The following is a 27019-nucleotide window of genomic DNA, read 5'->3' as shown; positions in this document are numbered from 1 at the left end:
GGCAGTTTTCAGCACACCTAAACAATGCTGATTGAGGGTAGGGCTTCATCAAACATGTCATACCAATTTCCTCTGATTGTACTTTTTGTACTTTTACATTGGTTCCTCTGTGGTTAGATGTGAATGTTTTCATTAAAGCATGCTCAACCCATGCCATATTAAATATGTGGGAGCAGGCACGTGACTATAGTGGGATTAATTATTTTACAAGCACTTTCAAACACCCATTGCAAAATAACCTCAGACTTTTGCAGAGTGCGTAAAAACAGATTTCTAACCATCATCAAAATATATCATATGAGCAGGTGAGGAGGGATAGACTAGTTTTATTTCTCTTTTCCCATTTTTGGTGATCGCAGAGGTTATGAACTTTAAAAGAATGCTGAATTGACAGTGCAATATGTATTTGACTGTGTGCAGTCTTGTACGTAGTGAGCCAGGCAGGTATTCTTGAGTTAAACATGAAGGATTAGTTTTATTGTACTTGATGCACCATCAATTGAACTCGAGTCGTGAAGTAGTTCCAAACAACAGGCTTTAATACACTAGATTTGTGCCCGGCAGTAGACGTACAGAGAAAGGCCGACTGCCAGCCGGTACGGGTTCTTATACCCCGCCTCGTAGGCGGAGCTACCAACCTCTCAGCCAATCAGCGGGTAGTCGCATGACTAGCCTCAGCCAATTGGCAGAGAGGCACATGACTTGCCTGGGCCAATGGGCAGCAAGTCTTCTGCACCAATGGCAGCATGGTTCTAAGGTACCATAATCTCCCTAGTCATACTACCACATTCACCCCTTGTTGAGAAAGAAGCGAGGGGGGGGGGTAGGAGAGGCGGAGGAGAGGGGGGGGGTGTGCCCCGTAAGCCCATAAGACTGGTAGTATGACCAGAGATAATTCGAGCTGTGCCCAGGTATCTATGGCTGCCCACTGGCCCACGACGAACGTGCAAGAAAGCAATATCACTGCATACAGTGTACAAGTTAACAACAATTTTAAAAAAATGAAAAAGAAACATGCAAGGGACATGTGCATGAACGCAAAGAGTCCATAAAGTCCATCAGAACATCAAATTGACTCGATCAGCCGGATGGGTGCCTTCGACGTCCTGCTGGACCTGTGCAGCGGCGCCGGTGACGTTGGAGCGGTGGTCGTCTGTGACTCCGGGAGCGGCGGTCGTGATCCTTTGTCCGTACCTCTGGTCGATGCTAGTGGTGGCCGGGCCAGGGGAGGGGGTTCCTGTGCGCTGAGTCTAGGGGGTGCTGGGTGCGGTTGGGACTGGAGGGGGGTTGCTGGTGCTGGGGGTTGCGGCCGCACTCCGGCGGGTGCCAGGTCCCGAAGGGAGACCGTGTCCTGTCGTCCGTCGGGATACTCCACGTACGCCGTGGTATTAGTAAGTGTGGCTCTGTATTTCTGTCATTCGTACACCTGAGAGATGACTCCCAAATCAACTTCTCTACTCAGAACTTCGTTGCAGCAGGTGACTCTCAGGAGGACAGTGGAAATTATTTAGCTATGTCCTCAACAGGTCCCTGAACAGGTTAAACATATTCATCGGCTCATGGGAGTGCCTGCCCTGTGACCAACCGAAATGGAGAAGGCTCATTGGGGAAGGCACAGAATGGATTGAAGGATTTCATCGGGAACGTGCAGAGGTGAAGTTGAGGTCTTGGAGAGAGCTCACAAACTTCTTGACAACCTATCGACCAACCCTTACGCACCACCTGCCTCATCTGAGCTTGTAGCCTGTACATTGGACTTAATAGCCATCTCAGAACCCATTGAACCAGAGTGGAAGTAAGCCATTCCCGATCGCAAGGGACTGACTAGGAGAGGAAGGTATCTGCGGATCATATATTGTTATTTTGAGTACGTCATTATTTGAAGGATAAGGTTTTGTAGTTCTATAAACTCTGTTGGTTATCATTATTACCACTTGTCGTTTAGTGGGAAATGTTTGCTCTGAAATTTGAGTTAAATCATAAGGAACTACATATAATTATCCATTGTTGCTGTGAATATACAGAGCCTCGCAACATTTTTAAGCAATAACATTGGTGATAATATATTTTTGAGAGGTTAAAATATAAACATTTTCAACAGAGGTAGGAATTACTGGATGTAAATTGAATGTCATTATCCATTATCCCCTGAATGTATTTTCCCAAGTATGAACTATCAATGGAGCCCAAATTTGAACAAAAATAACAAATAGTTTCAACATCCATTTCAAATCATCCACTCATAAATCTCCAAAATTTACTTCAACATCACATGGTTTATTCTGTTTCTGAAGATCTCTCCGTGATTCTTCCCTCAGAAAGGCAGAATCGAAAAAAAAGGGGGAATAATTAATGCTGGAAATAATTCAAAGATGTACTGTCAATATGTGTACTTAAACGGATTAAAAATAAAAGCAGCTCTATGTGTGTCATTTCTTTCCCCAAAAGATGTGCTTCCTGTAGCTTCTACCTGCATATAAATCACTGTGGGTTCAACCACAAGCAAAAACCTCTACTTCGACAGCCACCTGCACAGGAACAAGTTGCAACATATTCAACATTTTAATACTGTAGATTTTTACATTCTGGACTACTTTTTGTTCCTGAAATATTTTGATTTGATTTATGCTAAGAAAGGTGACATATTACTCAAATTAAATGTCTTAAATGTAAGTTCCAGCTCCCCCACCACATCCCCCACTCCATCCTGCTATTTACGTAAATACACTTTTTCATTACATACTGTGGGAATATCTTCAAGACAACCAAGTCTGGGTTTGCCTGGTTCCCATCCCGGTCCTTTGAAGATGACAGAAAGTTTGTTGCTTATGCCAGGGGTAGCATAAAATGTCTTCCAAATGTAAAGCAAGTGATGGCACTGGAGAAAAATAAATAAACAAAAATGAAACACAATAATGTTAGCTTCTGTTCACCTCATTATTCAAAATGCAAAATACCAGTCCAGCCTTGAGAAGACTCATTGGTCAGAATGAGAAGAAATCTTAACCCCAAGAGCGGGTGTGTTGGAGAAAAGGGAGAGATGTTACTTAAATTCACAAACCTGACCCCATTCTACCTGTGTCCAATTTTACCAGAGGCAGGTTGTGGGTCAGGTGACCAAACAACTTTCAGCAGGTGGGTTGATCACTAAAATCTTTTAAGGCAGTGTTCCTTCTTTCTGGCTCAATTTTATTTTTCACAGTCAGGAGCAAAAGGAGCCTAAATGTATTTATTGTACTGTTTGTGGGCCATGAGGAGCAAAAAAGTTTCACGCAGGCCTAACAAGCTCACCCTCAAGCGAACAGCCTCACATAAGTCTGCAGATGCATATTGGACTTAAAGTGGTTGACACTCATTCCCAACAATATCAGATTCGCCCACCAGCCTTGCTATGTCCAAATTATCAACCCTCCTTTGCAATGTCGCACACACCGAACATTTGCTCCCTTGCTGTTTCCAACCAAATGGACAGCGGACCTATCAATCAGGCTGGCTGGCGTGCAGGAAATCTGTTGAAAATATTTAAAAGGCAACCAGCCGTTAAATTTGGCAGGACGTGTGGAAACCCATACTTACGGGTTTCCCTTCTGAAAATCTTCCCCCACCCGCCTTCTCAATTTTCAGCCTGGATTAAATATCGGAGCCACAGGTTGGTTAATATGTCAGAAATCATACTGAAGTCATTGTTCAGAACAACTTGTTTATGATCAATGAGTTTTTTTTTAATAACCTGCCTGTTTTTTTTCAGCGAACAAGTAGAATATGCAACATCCCACCATTAATCTGGAAAGAATATGTTGGCAAAAAGAAATCTCCAATGCACATTGAATGAGTCTCTGCTCCACATATGACACTGATATACACAAAACTCTAATGCATTGTACAAGTCATTTTTTATTTTTTAATAGCCATAAAACAAGAGCTTACAAAGTACTTTTATATTAGAAGCAGGGTTATCCATACAGTCTAAATTCTGGATGGGAATGTTTCATTTGCAAGCCATATGCTTGAGGAAGTGAGGGAAATATCATAAACATAGTGAAAAGCAGCAAGGTGCCCTCATGGAATGTCAAGTGTTACAAGTATATTGGCCCAGATTTCCCTGGGGACTTGACCATTGCAACGGCCCTTGAATGATGCAAAATAAAGTAGAAATTATGAAGTCAGTGATTAATTACATTAATAGTATGTTTCCCTGGAATATTGCAACCCTCCATTGTTAGCCTCACTGAAAACAGTTAGAAGGTAATTACCGTAGCCCCACCTCCACATTCTATTGCACAGTGATCAAAATTTCATGTATTTAAGCCGGTTTTCACATTGCTGCCACTTGGAAAAAGCAAAGCATTGGTAGTCAGGCAATGGTGTGACTTTTGCCTTTGAGACTGGTAAGAAAAATAGAGAGCCAAACATGAACTGTATTCAATGGGCAATATGTGTTTTCCTACAATCTTGTGATGATGACTAGCCTGGGAACATTTCATCTGTCTCAAATCATAAAGGAAAAATACCGTTTGTAACTAATTTATCTGGTCCTTTCTTTCGCTGAGCAAATCATTTGTCTTGATCTCATGAGTGTATAGATGTACTTGAGCAGTACATCAGTGTGTAATACAAAGCTTGATTGTTAATTATAGTTTATTGGTGAAGTTGCACTTCCATTTACTGACAGCCTGTGGTTCGAGGTGATGAATGAGCTGTCACTTTGATTCACTCCCACATTGCTTATGACGTATTCTAATTAAAAAGCAACATTTGGAGTAAGTCAGCAATTGCAAGATTGCCACATGAGTTATTTACATGTGTGTAATCAATTTTGTCATTTCAGGAACAGTTGGGCCATTCTTTTTATTTCCATGAACTACTTCTGTCTTTCTTTCTCCTTTTCTCTGTCCTCTTTTCTGTGAATACTCTGCCTCACTTCATACTTCCCTGGCTGTGGAATTTAGGATAGTTTTCCTTTACTTACTGTCACGAATTAGTGCAAATTATCAACAGAAATGCAGAGAAACCCAGTCCAATCCAAATAGCTTTGGAGTCATGTTTTTGAGAGAGGAGAATGTACCATTACGTTCTCACAAATTAGGCTCCTCATGAATGTGGTAGTGTTGTTATACCTACTTAGAATGCCAGGTCTGTATATGCTGTACTATTTGAAAATCTTAAGTCAGGGGTGGGCAAACTACGGCCCGCGGGCCGCATGCGGCCCGCCAAAGGTCTTTATGTGGCCCACCAAGTCATTTAAAAAAAAAATAATAATAATTTTTTTTTAAATTTTTTTAAAAAAAATTTTAATTATTTTTTTTAAGGTTAATGGGGGGAGCTGTTGGGTTACTTACTGGTATAGGGTGGATACGTTGACTTGAGTAGGGTGATCATTGCTCGGCACAACATCGAGGGCTGAAGGGCCTGTTCTGTGCTGTACTGTTCTATGTTCTATATGAGGCGCCCAGAATCATAACCGGGTGAAGTAATTATTTTACTTAATATACTATGCGGCCCTTTAAAATTGTGAATTTCTGAATGTGGCCCTTGCACGGAAAAGTTTGCCCACCCCTGTCTTAAGTTATTCACTGAAATGGAAACTTGACAATTCTTGTCGGAATTTTAGATTCTGTTGTCTGGAAACTTGGCTTTGTAGCATTGCAAACGTGGGTGGACATAGGTTGCCATTCTATCTGTTTTCCTCATTTTATTCTGGCTGGGAATGTGTGCTTGTCAGTATCTACTTTCACTGCAGCATCTACATCTGTTGATGAAGCGGTAAAGGCTGCACAACTCAATAACTCAGGAGTGTATAAACAGATGTCAATATTTTTCCAATGTGCTTCTATGTCGATACGTTAGAGTTTAGACAAGTATGGATTCCAATGAAAATTGATCAAACTTTGGAAGGAAACTAATGTGAATTTAAGCATAAAAAATACAAGAAGGTGGGATTGATGCAGCCTCTCCAAGTTGATTGGTGAACAGACCACTGAAACATAGAAGGAATATTACTGGGCAAACAATTCTCACCCATCATCAGTAGAATTAGTGTCCTTAAGCGATTTGACTGTATGGAGTGTGGTCTCAATGGAGAGACGAGGTTAAGGGTTCATCCCTGGGAAGGCAGGTCTGAAAGTGCATCTAACTTGGAAAGGGGGCCTCTGATTGAGACATCACCCCTCTTCACCCCTTTGCTATCCAAGGCTCGAGCAGGGTGACCTGTCAGGCTAGCCCACAGCCCCTGAACCCCTCAAGGTAGTCTCAAAATTGAGGCTGGGCAGGAAGTGGTCCTTAAAAGGTCAATAATTGACCACTCAAGAGTCTCATTTAGGGTGAGAATCAGTGGGCTGTCCTAGACTCTACTCACCCCCTGTACAATCGTGGGCACGGAGAGCGCAGGAAGGTTACCTAGGAAATTTAATAGGCAGCCCCCACCGCCCCCTCCCCCCCTACTGGTGGGAAGCTGTAAAATTTTGACCAATGAACCAAAAATATTCAATAATCATAAATTGACTACCTTTATCTTTAAACTCAAAAGAAAATGTACCCCTTACAATGTATTTGGTTGGAACCTGATCTGGAATATGGGCATAGAAGGCTGATGGGTCAAATACTGAATAGCAAAAGTATAATGCACAAAAGATATCAGAGAAAAAAAAATCATGATCCCAGATAGCAACTGAGGACTTAGGGACTTAGTAATTGGGGACTCAATAGTCAGGGGCACAGATAGGAGATTTTGTGGGAGCGAGAAAGACTCACGTTTGGTATGTTGCCTCCCAGGTGCAAGGGTACGTGATGTCTCGGATCGTGTTTTCCGGGTCCTTAAGGGGGAGGGGGAACAGCCCCAAGTCGTAGTCCACATTGGCACTAACGACATAGATAGGAAAAGGGACAAGGATGTCAGGCAGGCCTTTAGGGAGCTAGGATGGAAGCTCAGAGCGAGAACAAACAGAGTTGTTATCTCTGGGTTGTTGCCCGTGCCACGTGATAGTGAGATGAGGAATAGGGAGAGAGAGCAATTAAACACGTGGCTACAGGGATGGTGCAGGCGGGAGGGATTAAGATTTCTGGATAACTGGGGCTCTTTCTGGGGAAGGTGGGACCTCTATAGACAGGATGGTCTACATCTGAACCTGAGGGGCACCAATATCCTGGGGGGGGGGAGATTTGTTAGTGCTCTTTGGGGGGGTTTAAACTAATTCAGCAGGGGCATGGGAACCTGGATTGTAGTTTTGGGGTACGGGAGATTGAGAGTATAGAGGTCAGGAGCACAGATTTGACTTCGCAGGAGGGTGCCAATGTTCAGGTAGGTGGTTTGAAGTGTGTCGACTTCAATGCCAGGAGTATACAAAATAAGGTAGGGGAACTGGCAGCATGGGTTGGTACCTGGGACTTCGATGTTGTGGCCATTTCAGAGACATGGATAGAGCAGGGACAGGAATGGTTGTTGCAGGTTCCGGGGTTTAGGTGTTTTAGTAAGCTCAGAAAAGGGGGCAAAAGAGGGGGAGGTGTGGCGCTGCTAGTCAAGGACAGTATTACGGTGACGGAAAGGATGCTAGATGGGGACTCTTCTTCCGAGGTAGTATGGGCTGAGGTTAGAAACAGGAAAGGAGAGGTCACCCTGTTGGGAGTTTTCTATAGGCCACCTAATAGTTCTAGGGATGTAGAGGAAAGGATGGCGAAGATGATTCTGGAAAAGAGCGAAAGTAACAGGGTAGTTGTTATGGGAGACTTTAACTTTACAAATATTGACTGGAAAAGATATAGTTCGAGTACATTAGATCGGTCGTTCTTTGTACAATGGGTGCAGGAGGGTTTCCTGACACAATATGTTGACAGGCCAACAAGAGGCGAGACCACATTGGATTTGGTTTTGGGTAATGAACCAGGCCAGGTGTTAGATCTAGAGGTAGGTGAGCACTTTGGAAACAGTGACCACAATTCGGTGACCTTTACGTTAGTGATGGAAAGGGATAAGTATACCCCGCAGGGCAAGAGTTATAGCTGGGGGAAGGGCAATTATGATGCCATTAGGCATGACTTAGGATGTGTAGGTTGGAGAAGTAGGCTGCAAGGGTTGGGCACACTGGATATGTGGAGCTTGTTCAAGGAACAGCTATTGCATGTTCTTGATAAGTACGTACCAGTCAGGCAGGGAGGAAGGGGTCGAGCGAGGGAACCGTGGTTTACCAAAGAAGTGGAATCTCTAGTTAAGAGGAAGAAGGAGGCCTATGTGAAGATGAGGCATGAAGTTTCAGTTGGGGCGCTTGATAGTTACAAGGAAGCGAGGAAGGATCTAAAGAGAGAGCTAAGACGAGCAAGGAGGGGACATGAGAAGTCTTTGGCAGGTAGGATCAAGGAAAACCCAAAAGCTTTCTATAGGTATGTCAGGAATAAAAGAATGACTAGGGTAAGAGTAGGGCCAGTCAAGGACAGTGGTGGGAAGTTGTGGGTGGAGGCTGAGGAGATAAGCGAGATACTAAATGAATACTTTTCATCAGTATTCACTCAGGAAAAAGATAATATCGTGGAGGAGAATGCTGAGACCCAGGCTATTAGAATAGATGGCATTGAGGTGCGTAGGGAAGAAGTGTTGGCAATTCTGGACAAGGTGAAAATAGATAAGTCCCCGGGGCCTGATGGGATTTATCCTAGGATTCTCTGGGAAGCCAGGGAAGAGATTGCTGAGCCTTTGGCTTTGATTTTTAGGTCATCATTGGCTACAGGAATAGTGCCAGAGGACTGGAGGATAGCAAATGTGGTCCCTTTGTTCAAGAAGGGGAGTAGAGATAACCGCGGTAACTATAGGCCGGTGAGCCTAACGTCTGTGGTGGGTAAAGTCTTGGAGAGAATTATAAAAGATACGATTTATAATCATCTAGATAGGAATAATATGATTAGGGATAGTCAGCATGGATTTGTGAAGGGTAGGTCATGCCTCACGAACCTTATCGAGTTCTTTGAGAAGGTGACTGAACAGGTAGACGAGGGTAGAGCAGTTGATGTGGTGTATATGGATTTCAGTAAAGCGTTTGATAAGGTTCCCCACGGTCAGCTATTGCAGAAAATACAGAGGCTGGGGATTGAGGGTGATTTAGAGATGTGGATCAGAAATTGGCTAGTTGAAAGAAGACAGAGAGTGGTAGTTGATGGGAAATGTTCAGAATGGAGTTCAGTTACGAGTGGCGTACCACAAGGATCTGTTCTGGGGCCGTTGCTGTTTGTCATTTTTATAAATGACCTAGAGGAGGGCGCAGAAGGATGGGTCAGTAAATTTGCAGACGACACTAAAGTCGGTGGAGTTGTAGACAGTGCGGAAGGATGTTGCAGGTTACAGAGGGACATAGATAAGCTGTAGAGCTGGGCTGAGAGGTGGCAAATGGAGTTTAATGTGGAGAAGTGTGAGGTGATTCACTTTGGAAAGAATAACAGGAATGCGGAATATTTGGCTAATGGTAAAATTCTTGGTAGTGTTGATGAGCAGAGGGATCTCGGTGCCCATGTACATAGATCCCTGAAAGTTGCCACCCAGGTTGATAGGGTTGTGAAGAAGGCCTATGGTGTGTTGGCCTTTATTGGTAGAGGAATTGAGTTCCGGAGCCATGAGGTCATGTTGCAGTTGTACAAAACTCTAGTACGGCCGCATTTGGAGTATTGCGTACAGTTCTGGTCGCCTCATTATAGGAAGGACGTGGAAGCTTTGGAACGGGTGCAGAGGAGATTTACCAGGATGTTGCCTGGTATGGAGGGAAAATCTTATGAGGAAAGGCTGATGGACTTGAGGTTGTTTTCGTTAGAGAGAAGAAGTTTAAGAGGTGACTTAATAGAGGCATACAAAATGATCAGAGGGTTAGATAGGGTGGACAGCAAGAGCCTTCTCCCGCGGATGGAGGTGGCTAGCACGAGGGGACATAGCCTTAAATTGAGGGGTAATAGATATAGGACAGAGGTCAGAGGTGGGTTTTTTCTGCAAAGAGTGGTGAGGCCGTGGAATGCCCTACCTGCAACAGTAGTGAACTCGCCAACATTGAGGGCATTTAAAAGTTTATTGGATAAGCATATGGATGATAAGGGCATAGTGTAGGTTAGATGGCCTTTAGTTTTTTTCCATGTCGGTGCAACATCAAGGGCCGAAGGGCCTGTACTGCGCTGTATCGTTCTATGTTCTATGTTCTAACTGTGGATCCTGCACCTCCGGAATGCACTCCATTTTTCAAAATGAGAGCAGGGAAGGAAACAGAATTTGTTCACCTCCAATAATTTGCCTTAAGGAGCTTGCTAATGTTGGAGAGGTTGGGACTGTAATTTTTAAAAGTGCATTTGACAAACCTCAGCAATATGGTACACGTTTGAGCTGAGATGGTTAGGATGAAAGTGGGTCAGAAGGAAAGATTTTTTTTAATGACCTGAAAATTATCGGGTCCTGGGGACTGAAGTGTTGGGCAGTGTAGACTTGCAAAGCTAACATATGCCATCAACACTGATGAAGGTTCAACTCTATTTTATTAACTACTTATAAAATAATAGACATACGAGAACTGTGGGTTTAAATGATGCTAGTTTAACTAGAGACCTGTGCCTGTCCAAACCAGTTGAATCTCTCAGCACGTGATGTGAGTCTGTACTAAACTTGATGAGCTGTTGTGCTTCTGAGAGGCAGCATCCAGAATGAGTGGGAAAAGTGATGCCTCTGCTTTTATAGTGTGTGTATCCTAACTGGTGATTGGCTGCGGTTTTTGTGCCTGTTGATTGGTCCAAGTGTATGTCCATCTGTATGTGCCTGCACCATGATATACTGGTGTATACTATGACATCTTTTAAAAAAATATTGATGTGAATGTGTGACAATAAATAGTGTGGGTATGTGAAGAATGTGCCTAACTAAGTGTGAGGTGCCAAGACATATGTACAAATCTATATACAGGAAACAAAGCTATATACAAGGGAAGGTGCCTGGTGCAGATAATTAATATGCAGCAACTTGAACGAGAACAATGCTGTTTACAAACCACTGGAAAACGATTTTAACAGGGACGGAAACATCTCAGAGAGTCCACATAATTGCAAAGTTCATAAATTCAGTCTCTGAGGTGGGCGACGAACTCTGGTTGACCGCCTCAAGGGTGGGTCAATAGCCACCAGGTCAGGAGCTGGGTGGGCTGCAGCACCATCAGGGGGAGGCAGAGTGACCGGAATCTCTGCACAGTCCATGGCAGGGTCAGCAGAGGAGTTACCCGGAGGATCCCGTGATGACTGTGGAACAAGGCGAAGGGCACGCCGATTGCGGCGCCGAATGGAACCGTCTGGTAACCGGACCAGGAAGGAGCGGGGGGCCACCTGCCTGAGAACAACAGCAGGCGCAGACCAGCCACCATCCGGTAGATGGATGCAAACCGTGTCGTGTGGCTGGATGTCGGGGAGATCAGCAGCACGTGAGTCGTGTGTCACTTTTTGCTGCGCCTGAGACATCTGCATCCTGTGGAGAACGGGGACATGATCAAGATTGGGGGTGTGAATCGATGGCACCGTCATCCTGAGGGTGCGGCTCATCAGTAACTTTGCAGGCGACAGCCCAGTGGAGAGCGGGGCAGAGCGATAGGCTAACAAAACAAGATGGAAGTCAGATCCGGCATCGGCAGCCTTGCAGAGCAGCCTCTTGACTGTATGAACCCCCTTTTCCGCCTTGCCGTTGGACTGAGGGTATAGGGGACTGGACGTGATGTGTGCAAAGTTGTAGTGTCGGGCGAAGCTGGACCTTTCCTGGCTTGTGAAACAGGGGCCAGTGACCGACATCACTGTGAGCGGAATGCCATGCCGGGCGAACGTCTCCTTGCACGCCCGAATAATAGCCGAAGATGTGAGATTGTGCAATCTGATGACCTCCGGGTAGTTGGAGAAGTAATCAATGATTAGGACGTAGTCCCTGCCCAATGCGTGGAACAGGTCGATACCCACCTTGGTCCAGGGCGATGTGACTAACTCATGGGGAATCAGGGTCTCCCGTGGTTGGGCGGGTTGAAAACGCTGGCAGGTGGGGCAGTTGAGTACCGCATTGGCGATGTCATCGTTAATGCCCGGCCAGTAGACAGCTTCACTGGCCCTGCGGCGACATTTTTCAACTCCTAGATGGCCTTCATACAGTTGCTCCAGGACCAGCTGGCGCATGCTGTGCGGGATCATGATGCGATCTAACTTTAGGAGCTCCCCGTCAACAACCGCCTGATCGTCACGGACATTGTAAAATTGTGGGCATTGGCCCTTGAGCCACCCGTCTGTCATTAAACGCATCACACGCTGCAGAAGGGGGTCAGCCGCTGTCTCGCGGCGAATTTGTACCAGGCGTGCATCCGATGATGGCAAGTGGGAGGCTGCGAGTTGAACTTGAGCGTCGACTTGGCAAACGAACCCTTCGTGATCGCACGGAGTGGTGACCGACCTAGAGAGGGCATCGCAACGACAAGGTCCTTGCCAGGGGTATAAACAAGTTGGAAGTCATAGCTCCGTAGTTTCACTAGGATGCGTTGGAGGCGAGGCGTCATATGATTCAAGTCCTTTTTGTATTATGTTGACGAGCGGACGATGGTCGGTTTCAACAGTGAACTGCGGAAGTCCATATACATAGTCGTGGAACTTCACGACACCGGTTAGAAGGCCGAGGCACTCCTTCTCAATTTGCGCATAGCGCTGTTCCGTGGAGGTCACTGCCCATGACGCATATGCAACGGGGGCCCATGACGAGGCCTCATCAAGTTGCAGGAGGACGGCTCCAATCCCAAACTGACTGGCATCCGTAGAGATTTTAGTCTCTTTGTTCAGCACTGGGGCCGTGGAAAGCTTGGCCTTCAGTTCCCTCCACTCGAGCTCGTGGGCAGGGAGCCACTGGAAGTCTATTGTTTTACGAACCAGGTTTCTGAGGGCCGTGGTGTGTGAGGCATGATTCGGAATAAACTTCCCGAGAAAATTCACCATGCCCAGGAATCAGAGGACCGCTTTCTTGTCCTCGGGCGTTTTCATGGACGTGATCGCCGCAATCTTGTCCTAATCCGGCCGCACCCCTAAATGGGAGATGTGATCACCCAGGAACTTAATGGCCTCATTTGGCCCTATTGAGGCGGAGGCCATGTTCGTGAATGCGCTTGAAGACGTGCTTAAGGCGGCTGATGTGTTCCTGCGGAGTGGTGGACTAGATTATAAATGTCATCGACGTATACCCGGACGCCATCGATTCCCTCCATCATCTGTTCCATTATTCTATGGAATACTTTGGACGCTGAGATGATGCCAAATTGCATTCGGTTGTATCTGCCAAAGGGCGTGTTGAATGTATACAGCTTTCTGCTCGATTCATCCAGCTGGATTTGCCAGAAGCCTTTTGAGGCATCGGGTTTTGTGAAGAGTTTGGCGTGGGCCATTTCACACGTGAGTTCCTCACGTTTTGGAATCGGGCAGTGCTCCCGCATGATATTCCGATTAAGGTCCTTTCGAACTATGCAGACCCTTAGCTCGCCGGACGGTTTCTTCACGCAGACCATGGAGCTTACCCAGTCTGTCGGTTCCGTGACTCTGGATATGACCCCTTGGTCCTGGAGCTGTTGCTTGAGGTGGTCCTTAAGGGGCGCTGGAACTCTGCGAGGTGCGTGTACCACAGGCATGGCGTTGCGCTCGAGTAGAATCCTGTATGTATACGGGAGCATGCCCATGCACTCAAAGACGTCGTAGTGGTGCTGGATGATGGAGTCGAGTTGCGCCCTGAAGTCGGTGTCAGAAGAGGCAGACACGTCGCTGAGAGAGAGGGAGTGAACCCTCTGCACTAAGTTGAGCAGCTTGCATGCCTGCGCACCAAGCAAGGAGGCTTTTGAGGCGGCAACGATCTCAAAAGATAGGACAGCTGTGTGAGCACGATGTGTCACCTCGAGTTGGCAGGATCCACTGGCAGCGATGGCATTCCCATTGTAGTCAAACAGTTGACATGCAGATGGTAGGATGACAGGCTGGACACAGAGGTTGTGAAGGTCAGACGACGCAATAGGATTGGCGGAGGAGCCAGTGTCCAGGCGGAGCCTCACAGGGGACCGGTTGACCGTAAGGGTGGCACACCACTCATCATCCGTATCGATGCTGTGTATTGGAATGGGTTTGATGCTGCGCTTAGGAGACATCCTGTTCTTGGTTATGATGCCAACTTGGAACGGGGCTTGCTGTCAAAGTTGGAGGACAGGTCTGGAACAGGTTCGTTGATTGTAGGCTGAATGGCCCGGACATCTCTGCGGGGCTGGCTAGATCTCCTGAAAGTAGCAGGTTGTAAAAAGCAGCATAGTGGCCAAGTTTGCCACACTGCGGACAGCGTCGGGTCTTCGTGGGACTTTGCTGCTTTAACTGGGCGGAGCCACAGTTGCCGCATGCCGTTGCGTCGGCACGTTTGTTGTGCCACCGCACATGCGTGGCACGATCCAGCGAGGTGCGCGCCTGCGCAGAGCGGTCCTCGACGTCACCACGTTCGTTGCGTGTCAGCGCGGGAGCCTGCGAAAAGTGCGCAAAATGGCCGCCATCGTCCAGACCCAGGCCCTGGAGAGACTTTATAATTTGGACCCGTTCTGCCTCGTGGAGAGCTTACCGTGCCATTTTAGCGGCCTGGATGTGGGAATATCGCGTGGAGGCTTGTTCATGGAACACGCAGGGGAACACGCAGGTCTCAATGGCCTTGGACAGGATGAGCTGTTTCACTTCGAAGGGGCTCGGACTGCACACCAAAAACTATCTGGTCACGTATCATGGAGTCAGAGGTGGACCCGTAGTTGCAGGACTGCGCAAGGACACGGAGGTGGATGATAAAGGACTGGAAAGTTTTGACCTAACCCTGTATTCGCCGCTGAAAACATGTCGCTCGAAGCTCTCGTTTACCTCGACCTTGCAGTGGCTGTCGAACTTTAAAAGGACTGTCTTGAACTTTGATTTATCCTCCCCATCAGCGAAGATGAGCGAGTTAAAGATGTGGAGGGCATGGTCCCCGGCTGTGGAGAGGAAGGGAGCAATCTTCCGTGTGTCCGAGGCAGCTTCCAGGTCCATGGCCTCGAGGTATAGCTGGAAGCGCTGTTTAAAAATCTTCCAATTGGAGCCCAGGTTCCCGGCAATGCGGAGGGGCGGCGGGAGGCGAACGCTGTCCATACTGCAGGATGGCGTAAGACTGGCAGAAGGCTGATCACTGGTAGGTAGGTCTCAGAAGTACTAACATCCCTCAACTACTGGTACCATGAAGTGTTGGGCAGTGTAGACTTGCAAAGCTAACAAATGCCACCAACACTGATGAAGGTTCAACTCTATTTTATTAACTACTTATAAAATAATAGACATACGAGAACTGTGGGTTTAAATGATGCTAGTTTAACTAGAGACCTGTGCCTGTCTGAACCAGCTGAATCTCTCAGCACGTGATGTGAGTCTGTACTAAACTTGATGAGCTCTTATGCTTCTGAGAGGCAGCATCCAGAATGAGCGGGAAAAGTGATGCCCTCTGCTTTTATAGTGCGTGTATTCTCACTGGTGATTGGCTGTGGTGTTTGTGCATGTTGATTGGTCCTAGTGTATGTCCATTAGTATGTTTCTACACCATGATATACTGGTGTATATAATGACAGGGACCTTGTGCTGAATCATGAGCATTAACTCTCATTTGGCAATTTCCTCAGCTTTTATGCTGCTGCCTCTGAGGTGCTTCCCGCCCTCTTCAGTAATACAGTCACAGGCTCCATCAGTGCTGCTGTCTAACCTGGTCGCTTGTGCTCTGCAGGCAGCTTTTGCTTCCTCGACACACTTGGTGCCACCAGTTGGAGCACTTAGATTTCAAAATAGTGTTGCTTGTTGAGGCACGGGGTCAGGATCTGGAATTTATCAGGCGTCAAGTTCCTGACCCCACTTTGAAAAATCCAGCTGAGCGTATTTGCCGATATTAACTACTGGATGACAAATCTGTTCCACCTTCTCTAATGCATGGTAAAGATCTTCCATTTGATTTAAATTGTATTGCCACCATCTCGGTAAGGATGCACTCACTTTTGGAAAAGTATCTAAAATCATAGTCATGTCTTTTGGGACTCTTCTGCTTGTTGAACCGATGGGAGATTTAAGTATTTAGAAACTAGTGCAATGTAAAAATTATGGGCGGGATTCTCTGATCCCGCACTGGGTCGGAGAATCACCGGGGGAGGGGCGAAACCCGCCACGCCGCTCCGATGCCGGGCCGCCGATTCTCCAGCGACCGGTGGATCTGCGCCAACGGCGCTGGCATGGCGCCAGTTGGGGGCCGCTAAAGGCGCCCCCCCCCCCCCGGCGATTCTCCGCGCTTGCCGGGCCGAGTGGCTGCCGAGTTCCACCGTCGTCGTTCACGTGTGGTCCTACCCGACGGAACCTCGCCGTTCTGGCTGCGGGGGGGCGTCCTGGTTGGTGGGTGGGGTGGGGGGGGGGGGGGGGGAATCCGACTCAGGGAGGGGGCCTCCACGGTGACCAGGCCTGCGGTCGGGGGGCTACCGATCGGCGAGCGGGCTAATTCCCGGGGGGGGGGGGGGGCTATGTTCCTCTGCACTGGGCCACTGTAAGGCTCCGCCATCTTGCGTGGGGGCCGGCGCAGAGACGGCAATGCACGTGCATGCGTGGACACATGCTGGCCGTGGTGCGCATGCGCAGACCCGTGCCGGCAATGCTGGGGCCCGTATCGGCAGCTGGAGCTGTGTGAAGTGCTCCAACGCCGTGCTGGCCCCCTGTAGGTAGGAGGATCACTCCTCCTAGCGGCCAGATTATGCCGTCGTAAAACGCTCCGACGTTTACGACGGCGTCAACAATCTGCTGCGAAAAAGGAGAATCCCACCCTACACTTCTTGAAAATAATTCACTTTGGTTTCCTTTCAGTTGATGAACATAGAAGCTAGGCTGCTTCGCAGCGTTCTGGGTTTAGTTTTTGTGATTTCTCTCGCGTGTACCTCACCAGTAATAATGAGGAAAGTCTCACGGTGCCGAGGTCCCAGTTTCGATTCCAGGTCTGGGTCACTGTCCGTGTGGAGTTTGCACAGTCTCCTCGCGTTTGCGTGGATTTCATCCCATAACCCAAAAGATGTGCAGGACAGGTGGATTGGCCACGCTCATTTGCCCCTTAGTTGGAAAAAATGAATTGGATACTCTAAATTTATTTTAAAAAAATAATGAGGAAAGTCACCTTTGCAAAGCCATCACAAAGGCCTAACTAAGAGCCTCACATGTTAACTGGCCCTTTAATGATGCTACAGTGGGCAGAATTTTATTGCAAAAAAATTCTAATGCAGCGGGAAGGCTGCTAGTTGATCAGGAATCCATTTGAAAACCCATTTGCAAGTAATGCAAACTTTGCTGTGGCTCTTTAACTCAATCAAGGTGTCAATATTCTGCTTCCAGGATTCTCACCCAGCGAGGCAAGTGAGATGATGTGCTCACTCTGTCAAAGGAAGGAAATCAAATTAAGGGGGACCCAACAGGGATCAAAATAGCAATCACAGAATTGAATTGGACATCCAGGAAGCCTGCTCCCCTGAACCCCTGCCTCCTGCTTTCAGGTCTCTCACTCTTCTCAGGAGGCCCTGCAGTGGGATCTGAGGGATTGAAGTGAGGTGATGCCTGCCAAGGACAGGAGAAAGAGTCAAGCCTCTCAAGATCAGCAGAGAAGGGCTGGAAAGCTGAGTGACATAATGCTTTCAGGTGCCAAGCCTCACTCATTGACATTCCCAGATTTCCACTGCACAGCACTCCTCAGAACAATACCTTGCATATCCACTCATTTCGCTCTTTGAGCATCTCCTCACATCCCTAACTGAGCAGTTAATACTCACCTTCAACCTACTGCCCTCTTGCATCCATGCCTCATAGTCACTCTCTACAAATATTGTCCTTCCCTTCGCTCCTCATAATCCATTTCTCAGAGTCACAATTCTGTACTTTCTCTCCTTGCAGAAGAGTACACAACCTGGATGGTGGCGGGAGGAAGGGAGCCTCCAATGACAGCCTCCCTGATGACCACTGGCAATGCATGCTCACCTGGCCCCACTGGCTTGTTCCAAGAGGCCGCAACAACTGTTAGGAAAAGCCTGAGCCAGTGCTCAAGCATGTCAAGAGAATGGATTCCCTGCCTACTGACCCAGTGTTAAGAAGGGTCTCGCCTCCTTCAAGTTGGATCTCTCTGTCTTGTGGAGGAGAATATGGCTGAGGTGAAGGCAACTGCTGTTGCTCCTGCTGCTGAAGATGTTGCACTTCCTCTTGCTCCTTAATAGCTGCACAAGCTGTTCCCATGCCACAGTGAAGATTGGTAGCAGGGAAGTGCAGCTCAATGTGGAAACTCCCCCAGACAAATGAACTGACTTCCAAGCTGGTCATCACCAATCAATCAGCGAATACACTCTCTTGGATGAACTGCTGTGAGCATCAGCCTCTCACCGAAGCAGGGTGGAAGGTATTAGCTTTCACTCTTTGAAGGCTTCTCGGCCAGTCAGTTTCACTGAACAAGCTCTCATTGCTGGGCGACTCTGGTAAGTTGCTGATACCCAGGAAACCCATGTGCTGGTTGCTAAAAAGGCAAAATGCCGGGTTAAATCTTCAGTTAAATGTCTGTCTGAATATTTAAGTTGCTTAACCTACAGTTCTCGGGAGATTGCCTGCAAACACGACAGGCGAAGCCTGGAATTGGGTGAGGTCACGTTGGGTTTCTGACCTGATGTTATTGTTTGGAGCTTTAGCATTTCCCCCCTCGCCCACCAGCTGGCACTGAGTCTGCCTCCCCTTGCCAGTTAAATCTCTGCCCAATATCGGTCAACTAAAGGACACAAATGTGACAATAAATTGCAGAGAGAAAATATATTGAAAAGTAAAAATATTAAGGTTTAAAATAACGATCAGCCATTTGTATCTCAAGTAATGAAATGTTTTTTAATAGTTGCAGCCATGAAAAAAGATTACGATAGAATTCAACATCAGAAAACTCAGAAAACTTTCAGATTGTTAATAAAATTACCCACTGGGTGAAATGTATGACACTACTTTCTTTTTTTAATACATGCTGGACCTATTAGGTGTTTTGAAGTTAAAACTGGTTCGCATTGACTTTTTTGAACCCTGACCGTACATTAAAATATGAATTCTTTTAAAACCAAGTTGCCCCAAGAGCCTCACAATATAAAAAACAGTTCATGGTTCAAAATCATAACAGCAGAGGATGACCACGAAACAAACTTTACAGATACAGTAAATATTTATTTCAAGTTACCTGCACCCAGAAAGGTTCAAATGCATTGATTGGGTGAGTCAAGCCATAGATCACTTTCTCATTCTCTGGCTCGAAGGTCCCTGTTTTATAAGAGAAAAACACTGATAAGAGAAGACTTTGTGGTCTCGTTAGATGCATCATTCTGTCTGATTTCCTACACATTAAAAGAAAGGTAATTTCATTCCATTAAGGAATGATTGTTGCTGTCTTATTTTTGCTCTTTGTTCTAAGCTGCTGGAGAATGATGGTGCTTTTGATGTTTGACAAGTTAGAAACATGTAGAAAAACACCAAAACACATTCTGGCCTCAATTTTCTGTGCCTTATACAAAATAGCGCTGGACCCCCAATTGCGGAGTCCTGTCCCTGAACTCGGCACCCGCCATTTTCACTGGAGGTGGGGGGGGGGGGGGGGGGGGGGGGGGGGGTTGTACTGTACGCACATTCATGGCTCACAGAGGGTGCTGCTGCCTTTAAACAGATCCAATTTTCTTTACTGGGGTTTACAAAACATGTCCTGTGGCCTTTAGACATTTAAGACAAAGGCTTAATGCTGCCACAGTTACTTAGAGAGATGAACTACCCCTTTTAGGGAAGTACTTTCACTTTTTTGGAGAAGTTAGTAGAGATCACGTTTGCTTTGTGGAGTGGTAAGGTTCACTTTAAGAGAAGCCAGTTGCGTTTTAGAAGCGGACAGGTACCCACTTTGCAATTGTTAAGAGTAGTCATGAATGTGTATAAAATGTGGATAAACTGTGGAAATGTCAAACTCAAGCACATGAGATGTTGGCAAAAAAAAGATGTTTGCATTTGGAGAAAAAGGGTACTTGCTATTTCATTGCTGATTGATATAAGGATTAGTGCTGTTTAACTGCTTCCACAACCTATCATAATCACAGTTGGGAGTCTGTTAATTCACAGTTTGATTGACAGCTCCAAGTGGTTATAAAGAGATTAACTGTCTTTGATATGAGGCTATGTATACAAATGTATTTTTCCGTAATAAATGACATACTTGAAGGGATTTACATGTCATCAATATGAGTGTTTATTTTAATATAGTGAAGACCACAATGGACATTTAGAACATTATTTTATTTAATCTCATCATGGCTCCTGCGTGAGTGAGCATGGAGGGCGTCTCAGGGCAAGGGAGGGTAGGTAGGGACATGAGTTGGAACTAATTATGCATGGGGGCTATAAAGCGCCTTGGTATTCAGTAGGGGGCCATTTGTTGGAATTGAGAGACCATGGGGGTGTGTGATGGAGAGCATAAATTAGCATGAGTAGCAAGATTGGAGCATGGGTAGTGGGTGGGGGGGGGGGGGGGGGGGGGTTGAGGGGTGAGCGCTAGAGAGATGTTTTTTGTTTTATTGTTTTATTTTGGTAAGTGGTAAAACGTCGTTGTGCACCAATCCAGGCCTTTTACAACAGCCCACCTCGACACCCAGTAAACACCTGTGGTGTGTCCAAACTCTTTCCAGGGACCACGGGCCCAAATCTAGTTGGCACCCATATCGCTGGCACTATTTCCCCAAGTCAGGTTTGCTCCAGGATTGGGCTTGTGGAGCTGGGAATTTATCCAACTCTCCATATAGCTGATTTGGGAGCCAAAGTTCAACTCTCTATTGCGAATTCTATTAGTTAAGACGTTACCAGTGCAAAATAAGAACTTGCATTTATATGGTGCCTTAGCAACATTTCTCAGAAAATTCCCAAGATGTTAAATGTGCTTTTTAAGTATAATGACTGTTGTGATATTTCAGCTGGATTGCAGACAGCAAGTTTCCCAAATCATCAGCAACAGAGAGATAGTGAAAGGTTTGGTGAATGTCAGCATTGATACTTTGGGCGGAATTCAGAGATCCTGTTGCGCCTGGCACAGATCTGTGCACAATGGTTGAATCCGAGCTCCAAATCGGGCTTGAAACCTCGCGCGTGTCACCCGACTCGGTCTGCCTGCGTGTTCTGCATCTGAATATTTAAATGAGAAATTAGCCTTACGGCTCATTTAAATACCCAAATGCCAAATCACCCAGTGCCCGGGACTCACCAACCGCGCCTGAGAGACTTCGCCGGGACGCTGATTAGTACACAAAAGTGGATCTGTCGTAATGGCACCTTGGAGGTTTCTCCCAGGCCATTGGAGACTCCTCGGTAGTTGGGGGCAGGACAGAGTGGCACTCTGGCACTCCCCCTGGCACCTTGTCACTGCTAGCCTGCATCAGGTGGCACTGCCAGTGTGCCAGGCTGGAAGTGTCAGGATGCCAAGTTGGCAGAGCCAAGAGATGAGCTCGGTGGAGCCTTGCCAGGTGAACAAGGGGCCTCCCCAAGTTTGAGGGAGGTAGGGTGGATCACAAGATTGTGGGGGGTCTGAAAAGGGGAAGGGGGTTAAAGATTGGGCAGCCTTCCAAAATGGCACGCTGATCTGTGAAGAGTCTTTAAACTCACCAGCAGGAAATCCCTTGAAGTGCAGCCTCAGCGGGGCGATACTCCCTGTGGTGAATTATACTGCATTGTAATTCACACTGTATTGCATTGCATTGTATTATGTCCTTGTGGGCTCTGTATGTGAGCCGTTGCACGGCTCTGCCCATAGGGGGAGATGAGGAGCTTGTACAGGGCTCCACCCTTGGCTCCGCCCATGGCTCCGCCCATGGCTCCTCTCACTACCGGAAGTATAAAGTGCTGCAGCCATAAGCCCTGCTCTCCGTTCCTCTGGTCGCAGGCTGGCTCAGTTGTAAGACTATTAAAACCACAGTTTACTTCCAATCGTGTCTCTAGTGAATTGATGGTCACATCACTCCCTGAGGCTAAACATCCGGCAGCCGCCGAGAAACACCTTGCAAATGCTCCATTCAGCGAACTTTAACTTGAGTCTGCTGAATCATGCCCGTTATTTATATCATTCTGTTTAACTTCATGAAGCCCTATTACACAAATATGAATGAAGTCATTTGCTTACATTTTGATTCTAATTTTCCATCACTGCTCAAGAAGCTGTGTTGGAGAAAAATTGCATTGCATGGGAAAAATGTGCAACTGTCCTATTCTCTATTGGCATCAAAATACAGTGCCTTATTTGTTTCTCTTCAGAAACCAAAAATCAGACTATTTTACACTTTATTAAATTTATTTTTACTTAATTGGTCTCAAGGGACACTGGACTCGGGGCATCAAGGCCAATGCAGCCTTCAGGTAAAGCAAAGTGAAGGAAGATAACTGGATCCTTGCAGGTTAGGGGGAAGGGAGCAAATTAAGTAGGCAGGGCTGGGCAAGAGGCTGAGACAAGGAGGAGAGAGGGATGAGGGGATAATTACGTAGACCATTAAAAATGGTGGTTGGGACACGGATGCAGAACTCAAGCCCCCAATTCTTTTTAAAAACAATGAGCTCGATTTTCTGTCCCACCAGATTTCGGAATGCTCCGTTTCGCCGGGTGGTCGATGGGGTTTCCCATTGTGGGGCAGCCCCATGCCGTCAGGAAACTCTCAGGCTGCCGGCAAAACAAAGCCTCCCGACAGCGGAGAATCCAGTCCAATATTTTTATTCACCTTTTTCAATTTTATATAGAAAAAAACAATAACAGCCAATAACAAATTCCCCCCTGAACCTTCCCCCCCCCCCCCCCCCCCCATCCCCCACCCTCCACCCCAGAAAACTCACTATTAAGTGCATTTGAGGGAGAGCTGTATTGGATTGTCATTAGTTTATATTTTTTAATCTCCATATGGCTCCAGAGAATCTCCCATGGTGAATGCTGTGTGAGGGAGGAAGGTAAGGAGGTGGCAGGGGATGGGGCACGAAGGTACCATGGGGGATGGGTGGAAGGGGGCGTGACTTAGCATAGAGGAGGAACAGAGAGAAAGTGGAGCGAGAGAATTAGATCAGAGAGGTGGAAGGAGGGGAGGGAGCGGGGAGGACAGAAATGAATAGAGATAGCAGTAAAGAAGATCAGAGAGTGATGGGCATGATGGGAGCAGAAGTCTAGGGACAAGACAAGTGGAACAATACAGTGCAGAAGGAGGCCAATCGGCTCATCGAGTTTGCTCCGACCCTCCGAAAGAGCACCCTACCGAGGTGGACTCTCCCACCCTATCCTCATTACCCCACCTAACCCTACACATCTTTGGACACTCAGGGGTAATTTAGCATGTCAAATCTACCTAACCTATATACTTTTGGACTGTGGGAGGATGCTGGAGCACATGGAAAAAACCCATGGGAAAATGTGAAAACTCTACAGGCAGTCACCTAAGGTCAGAATTGAACCCAAGTCCTTGGTACTGTGAGGCAGTAGTACTAATCCCTATGCTCCCACGCTGCCCTTAGTTTTGTGGCAGATATTGCAGTCCGAACTCCCGAGTACTGTGGGGAGAAAAACATTCAAGCTCCTGCGAAGTCTGGTGCTGCCAGAGAAACCAGGCTCAAAAACCTATGATGAGATTGCGGAGATATTGTAGTTCCATTTCTCACTGAAACCTTTGGTCATCGCCGAGAGGTTCCATAAACATAATCAACAAGAAGATTAATCAATCACACAGTTCGTAACTACTCTGAAGAAATTATTTTAATACTGAGAATTTGGAGATGCCTTAAACGGCACCATTCGAGACAGACTAGTGTGTGGGTTCAGAAGCGAAGCTATCCAAGAAAGGCTGTTAACTGGAGGCAACTTAAACGTAAAGAAGTCGTGATCTCTATGGAATTAGCAGCTAAGGAAATGTAACAATTAAGTTAGAGCACTAGAATCCATAAAATATCAGCTGAGACCCGAACACAGACACAGGTTTGAAATTGCCATTGATGTGCAAAAACTGGGCCCGCAGCAGCAGACTGTTAGTGCAAAGATCACAATGCAGGGTCTCATCAAACATGCATGTTGGGGAAAGAAACAACAAGTTCCAAACAAAAACTATAAAAAGCAAGAACCGAGTGTACAAAATGGAAAACTCAATCGAGGGAAAAGGATCCACGTGATACAAAAAGGCATGAAAAACGACCAGAGTCACAGTCAGATGACAAACTGTAACTGAACGTACTGGCTGGAATTTCTGAGTGGAATTCCTGTGGACACTGCAGCAGCATTTACCAAGAGAAACTACGACATATCGTTTGAAACCCCTCAAAGATAATACTAAAAACCTATACTGTGACCTCCTTTGCTTTGTGGATGAGGATGGCTTCGAAGTGTAGTGTCTCTCAAAGAACACCAAGTTATGTTTTGAACAAAGCTAATTTATCAACACTACAACTAAATGGATCAGAATTACTTACTAAGACATAAATGATGATAAATAAACTAACTATGATTCTGTCCACAGGGCTTCTGAAAACACAGCTACTCTCGATTCCGCCTAATCACCTACTCTCAGAATCAAGGGCATCACGATATCCACCATTTAGTGGTTGGATGCATTCACATTAAATTGTTAACCCTCCATTTACCATACAATATACATATTGTCACATATACCTATACTGGGGAAGTGGTTCCATTGAGGGGTCGTATTGATGTAAATGTGCAGCTCTACAGACAGACTACAAACTTGTCCCTGCACATCGTTAAAAATAACTATCCAGCCCTAATAGGAAGAACCTGGCTGGAGAGAATCAACCTAAACTAGGCCGAGGCGAATCTCACCTCGGAGTCCGAAGCAGGTCTACCAAAGATTCTGAAGAAATATGCCATAGTCTCTAATGGAGAGCTGGGAAGCATGAAAGAGATCTCAGTCAAGCTAAAGATTAAGGACGGAAGTCAAGCAAGGTGCTTAAATGCTAGATCAGTGGTGCCATCAGTCCTAAGGTCAAGGCAGAATTAGAGAGGATGGTCAAGACTCGGGTCTTCAAACTTGTTATTCTAAGTGATTGGGCCACAGCCATATTACCCATGATAAAAGAAGATGATTTGGTATGCATATGTGGTGATTTTAAAGTCACTACCAATTCAGTAATGTGTGCAGAATGGTACCCTCTGCCTTTAATTGATGATTTATTTACTGGGTTGGGTGGAGGCCAGCATTTCAGTAAAATTGATCTTGGTCATGTTTATCTCCAGATTCACAACAATATTGGACAATCCTGACACACAAAGTGATATTCAGCTATAAAAGACTTTGATTTGGCATCGCTTCCGCACCTGCATTATTCCAACGTGTCCTGGATCAAATTCTAAGTGGACTAGAAATTCAAAAATTTAAATGCTGCACTCCAGAGACTAGATTATGGGCTATGAGTATGGGAGGTTAACTGTGAATTCTTCAAATCTTCTATTGATTAGCTGGGGCACAACATTAATGCACATGTCGTCTTCAAAAGTAAAAGCCATAACTGAGGCACCGGCACCTCATAACGTAAATCAACTTTGATCTTTTTTGGCCCAATTAAACTAATGTAGAAAGTTTGTCCCTAATCTAGCAACTATTCTCAAGCCTTTACACAATACATGTGTCAAAACAGGAAATAGAAATGAGTAGACTAGTGAAATAAGGCCTTGGAACAAGCTAAAGAGACACCACTAAAGTTAGAAGTCCTGAAATACTCAGAATTAAATGTTTTGACCAATACCTATGTGGAAGGAAATTTACTTTACGAATGGATCATTGACCACTGACAATGATATTTAGACCACCGCCGATATTTCATCTCGTGCAGTGAGTCCAATGCAGAGATGGGTGTTGCTGTTGTCAACACATATATACATGATTAAATATCATCACTCAAATCACCATGGCAATGCTAATGGACTCTCTAGATTAACTTTAGCTCACAAATCATCAATGCAGAGTTTGAGCGGTAATATTTTCTATAACAAAGAAGTCGATAACACTCCTGTAAACACAGGACAAGTTAAGAAATAATCCACTACTGTCAGAAGCTATCGACATGGTACTTTGATTCAAGACCGCAAGAACAAACTCAGAGTTAAAGCAATATGTTATCCAAAGACTCGAATTATCTGTACAGGCTGACTGTCTCCTCTGGGGAATGAGGGTCATCATTCCGCCATTGTCAATGAAACATGTCCTAAACCAACTTCATGAAGGTCATTGTAGGATAGTGAGGATGAAGGAGATAGCCAGAATCTATTTTCAATGACCAGGGCTCAATAGTAAAATCGAGGAGAAGGCAGGCATGTTCAAAGGTTTAAAATCTCCCACCACTAGTACAATTACACTCACGAGAATGGCCAGAAGGGTCATGGCAAAGAGTTCATGTAGATTATGCTGGACCATTCGAAGGACAAATGTTTTTCATTGTGGTGGATGCGCACTCAAAATGGCCCAAAGTCATTATGAAGAGTATGTTCTCAAAGAGAACAAAAGAAAGACTGGGTGAGATGTTTGCAAGATTTGGTTACCCTAAACAACTTGTTGGAGACAATGGGCCATAGTGCATTTGTAATAATTCAGAATTTATCTCAGAAGAATGGAATCCAACACATCTGATCCACTCCTTATCATCATGTCACAAATGGGCAGGCTGAAAGGATTGTTCAAACATGAAGCATTCATTGATGGTAACTCGTGAGCAAGGATCCTTGTCTAAACAGTTAAGCGGTTAAACAATGAAGAGAGCATTATGTATTCCTGTTTCTTCCTAGTTAGAACAAGGCCACTTTAAGAGGCTGATCATGTGATGCATTGATGACATCATTGGCCATTTGCACGGGCAAACAGGCAATCTATCCTAATAGCCTGTGAGAAAACAGCTTTCCAATAATGCTTTCGTTTGTACCTTCGTGGTCTGC

The 27019-nt window shown here is 46.0% G+C and overlaps 1 protein-coding gene across 3 annotated transcripts in view; it reads right to left on the bottom strand.

Moving 5' to 3' along the window:
* The window catches only part of agmo (alkylglycerol monooxygenase), a 496116-nt gene that overhangs the window by 179127 nt on the left and 289970 nt on the right, over positions 1–27019 (bottom strand). For all 3 annotated transcript variants that reach the window (XM_038797483.1, XM_038797482.1, XM_038797481.1), the window contains exons 8-9: positions 19271–19350; positions 2744–2878 (exon numbers count right to left, since the gene is read on the bottom strand). In XM_038797483.1, the coding sequence (XP_038653411.1) occupies positions 2744–2878; positions 19271–19350 (215 nt within the window). The remainder of the gene's footprint in view (positions 1–2743; positions 2879–19270; positions 19351–27019) is intronic.

The sequence above is a fragment of the Scyliorhinus canicula genome, chromosome 5 (genome assembly GCF_902713615.1).
Source record: "Scyliorhinus canicula chromosome 5, sScyCan1.1, whole genome shotgun sequence".
NCBI classification, from domain to species: domain Eukaryota; kingdom Metazoa; phylum Chordata; class Chondrichthyes; order Carcharhiniformes; family Scyliorhinidae; genus Scyliorhinus; species Scyliorhinus canicula.
This window is presented reverse-complemented; position numbering and strand designations above follow the sequence as displayed.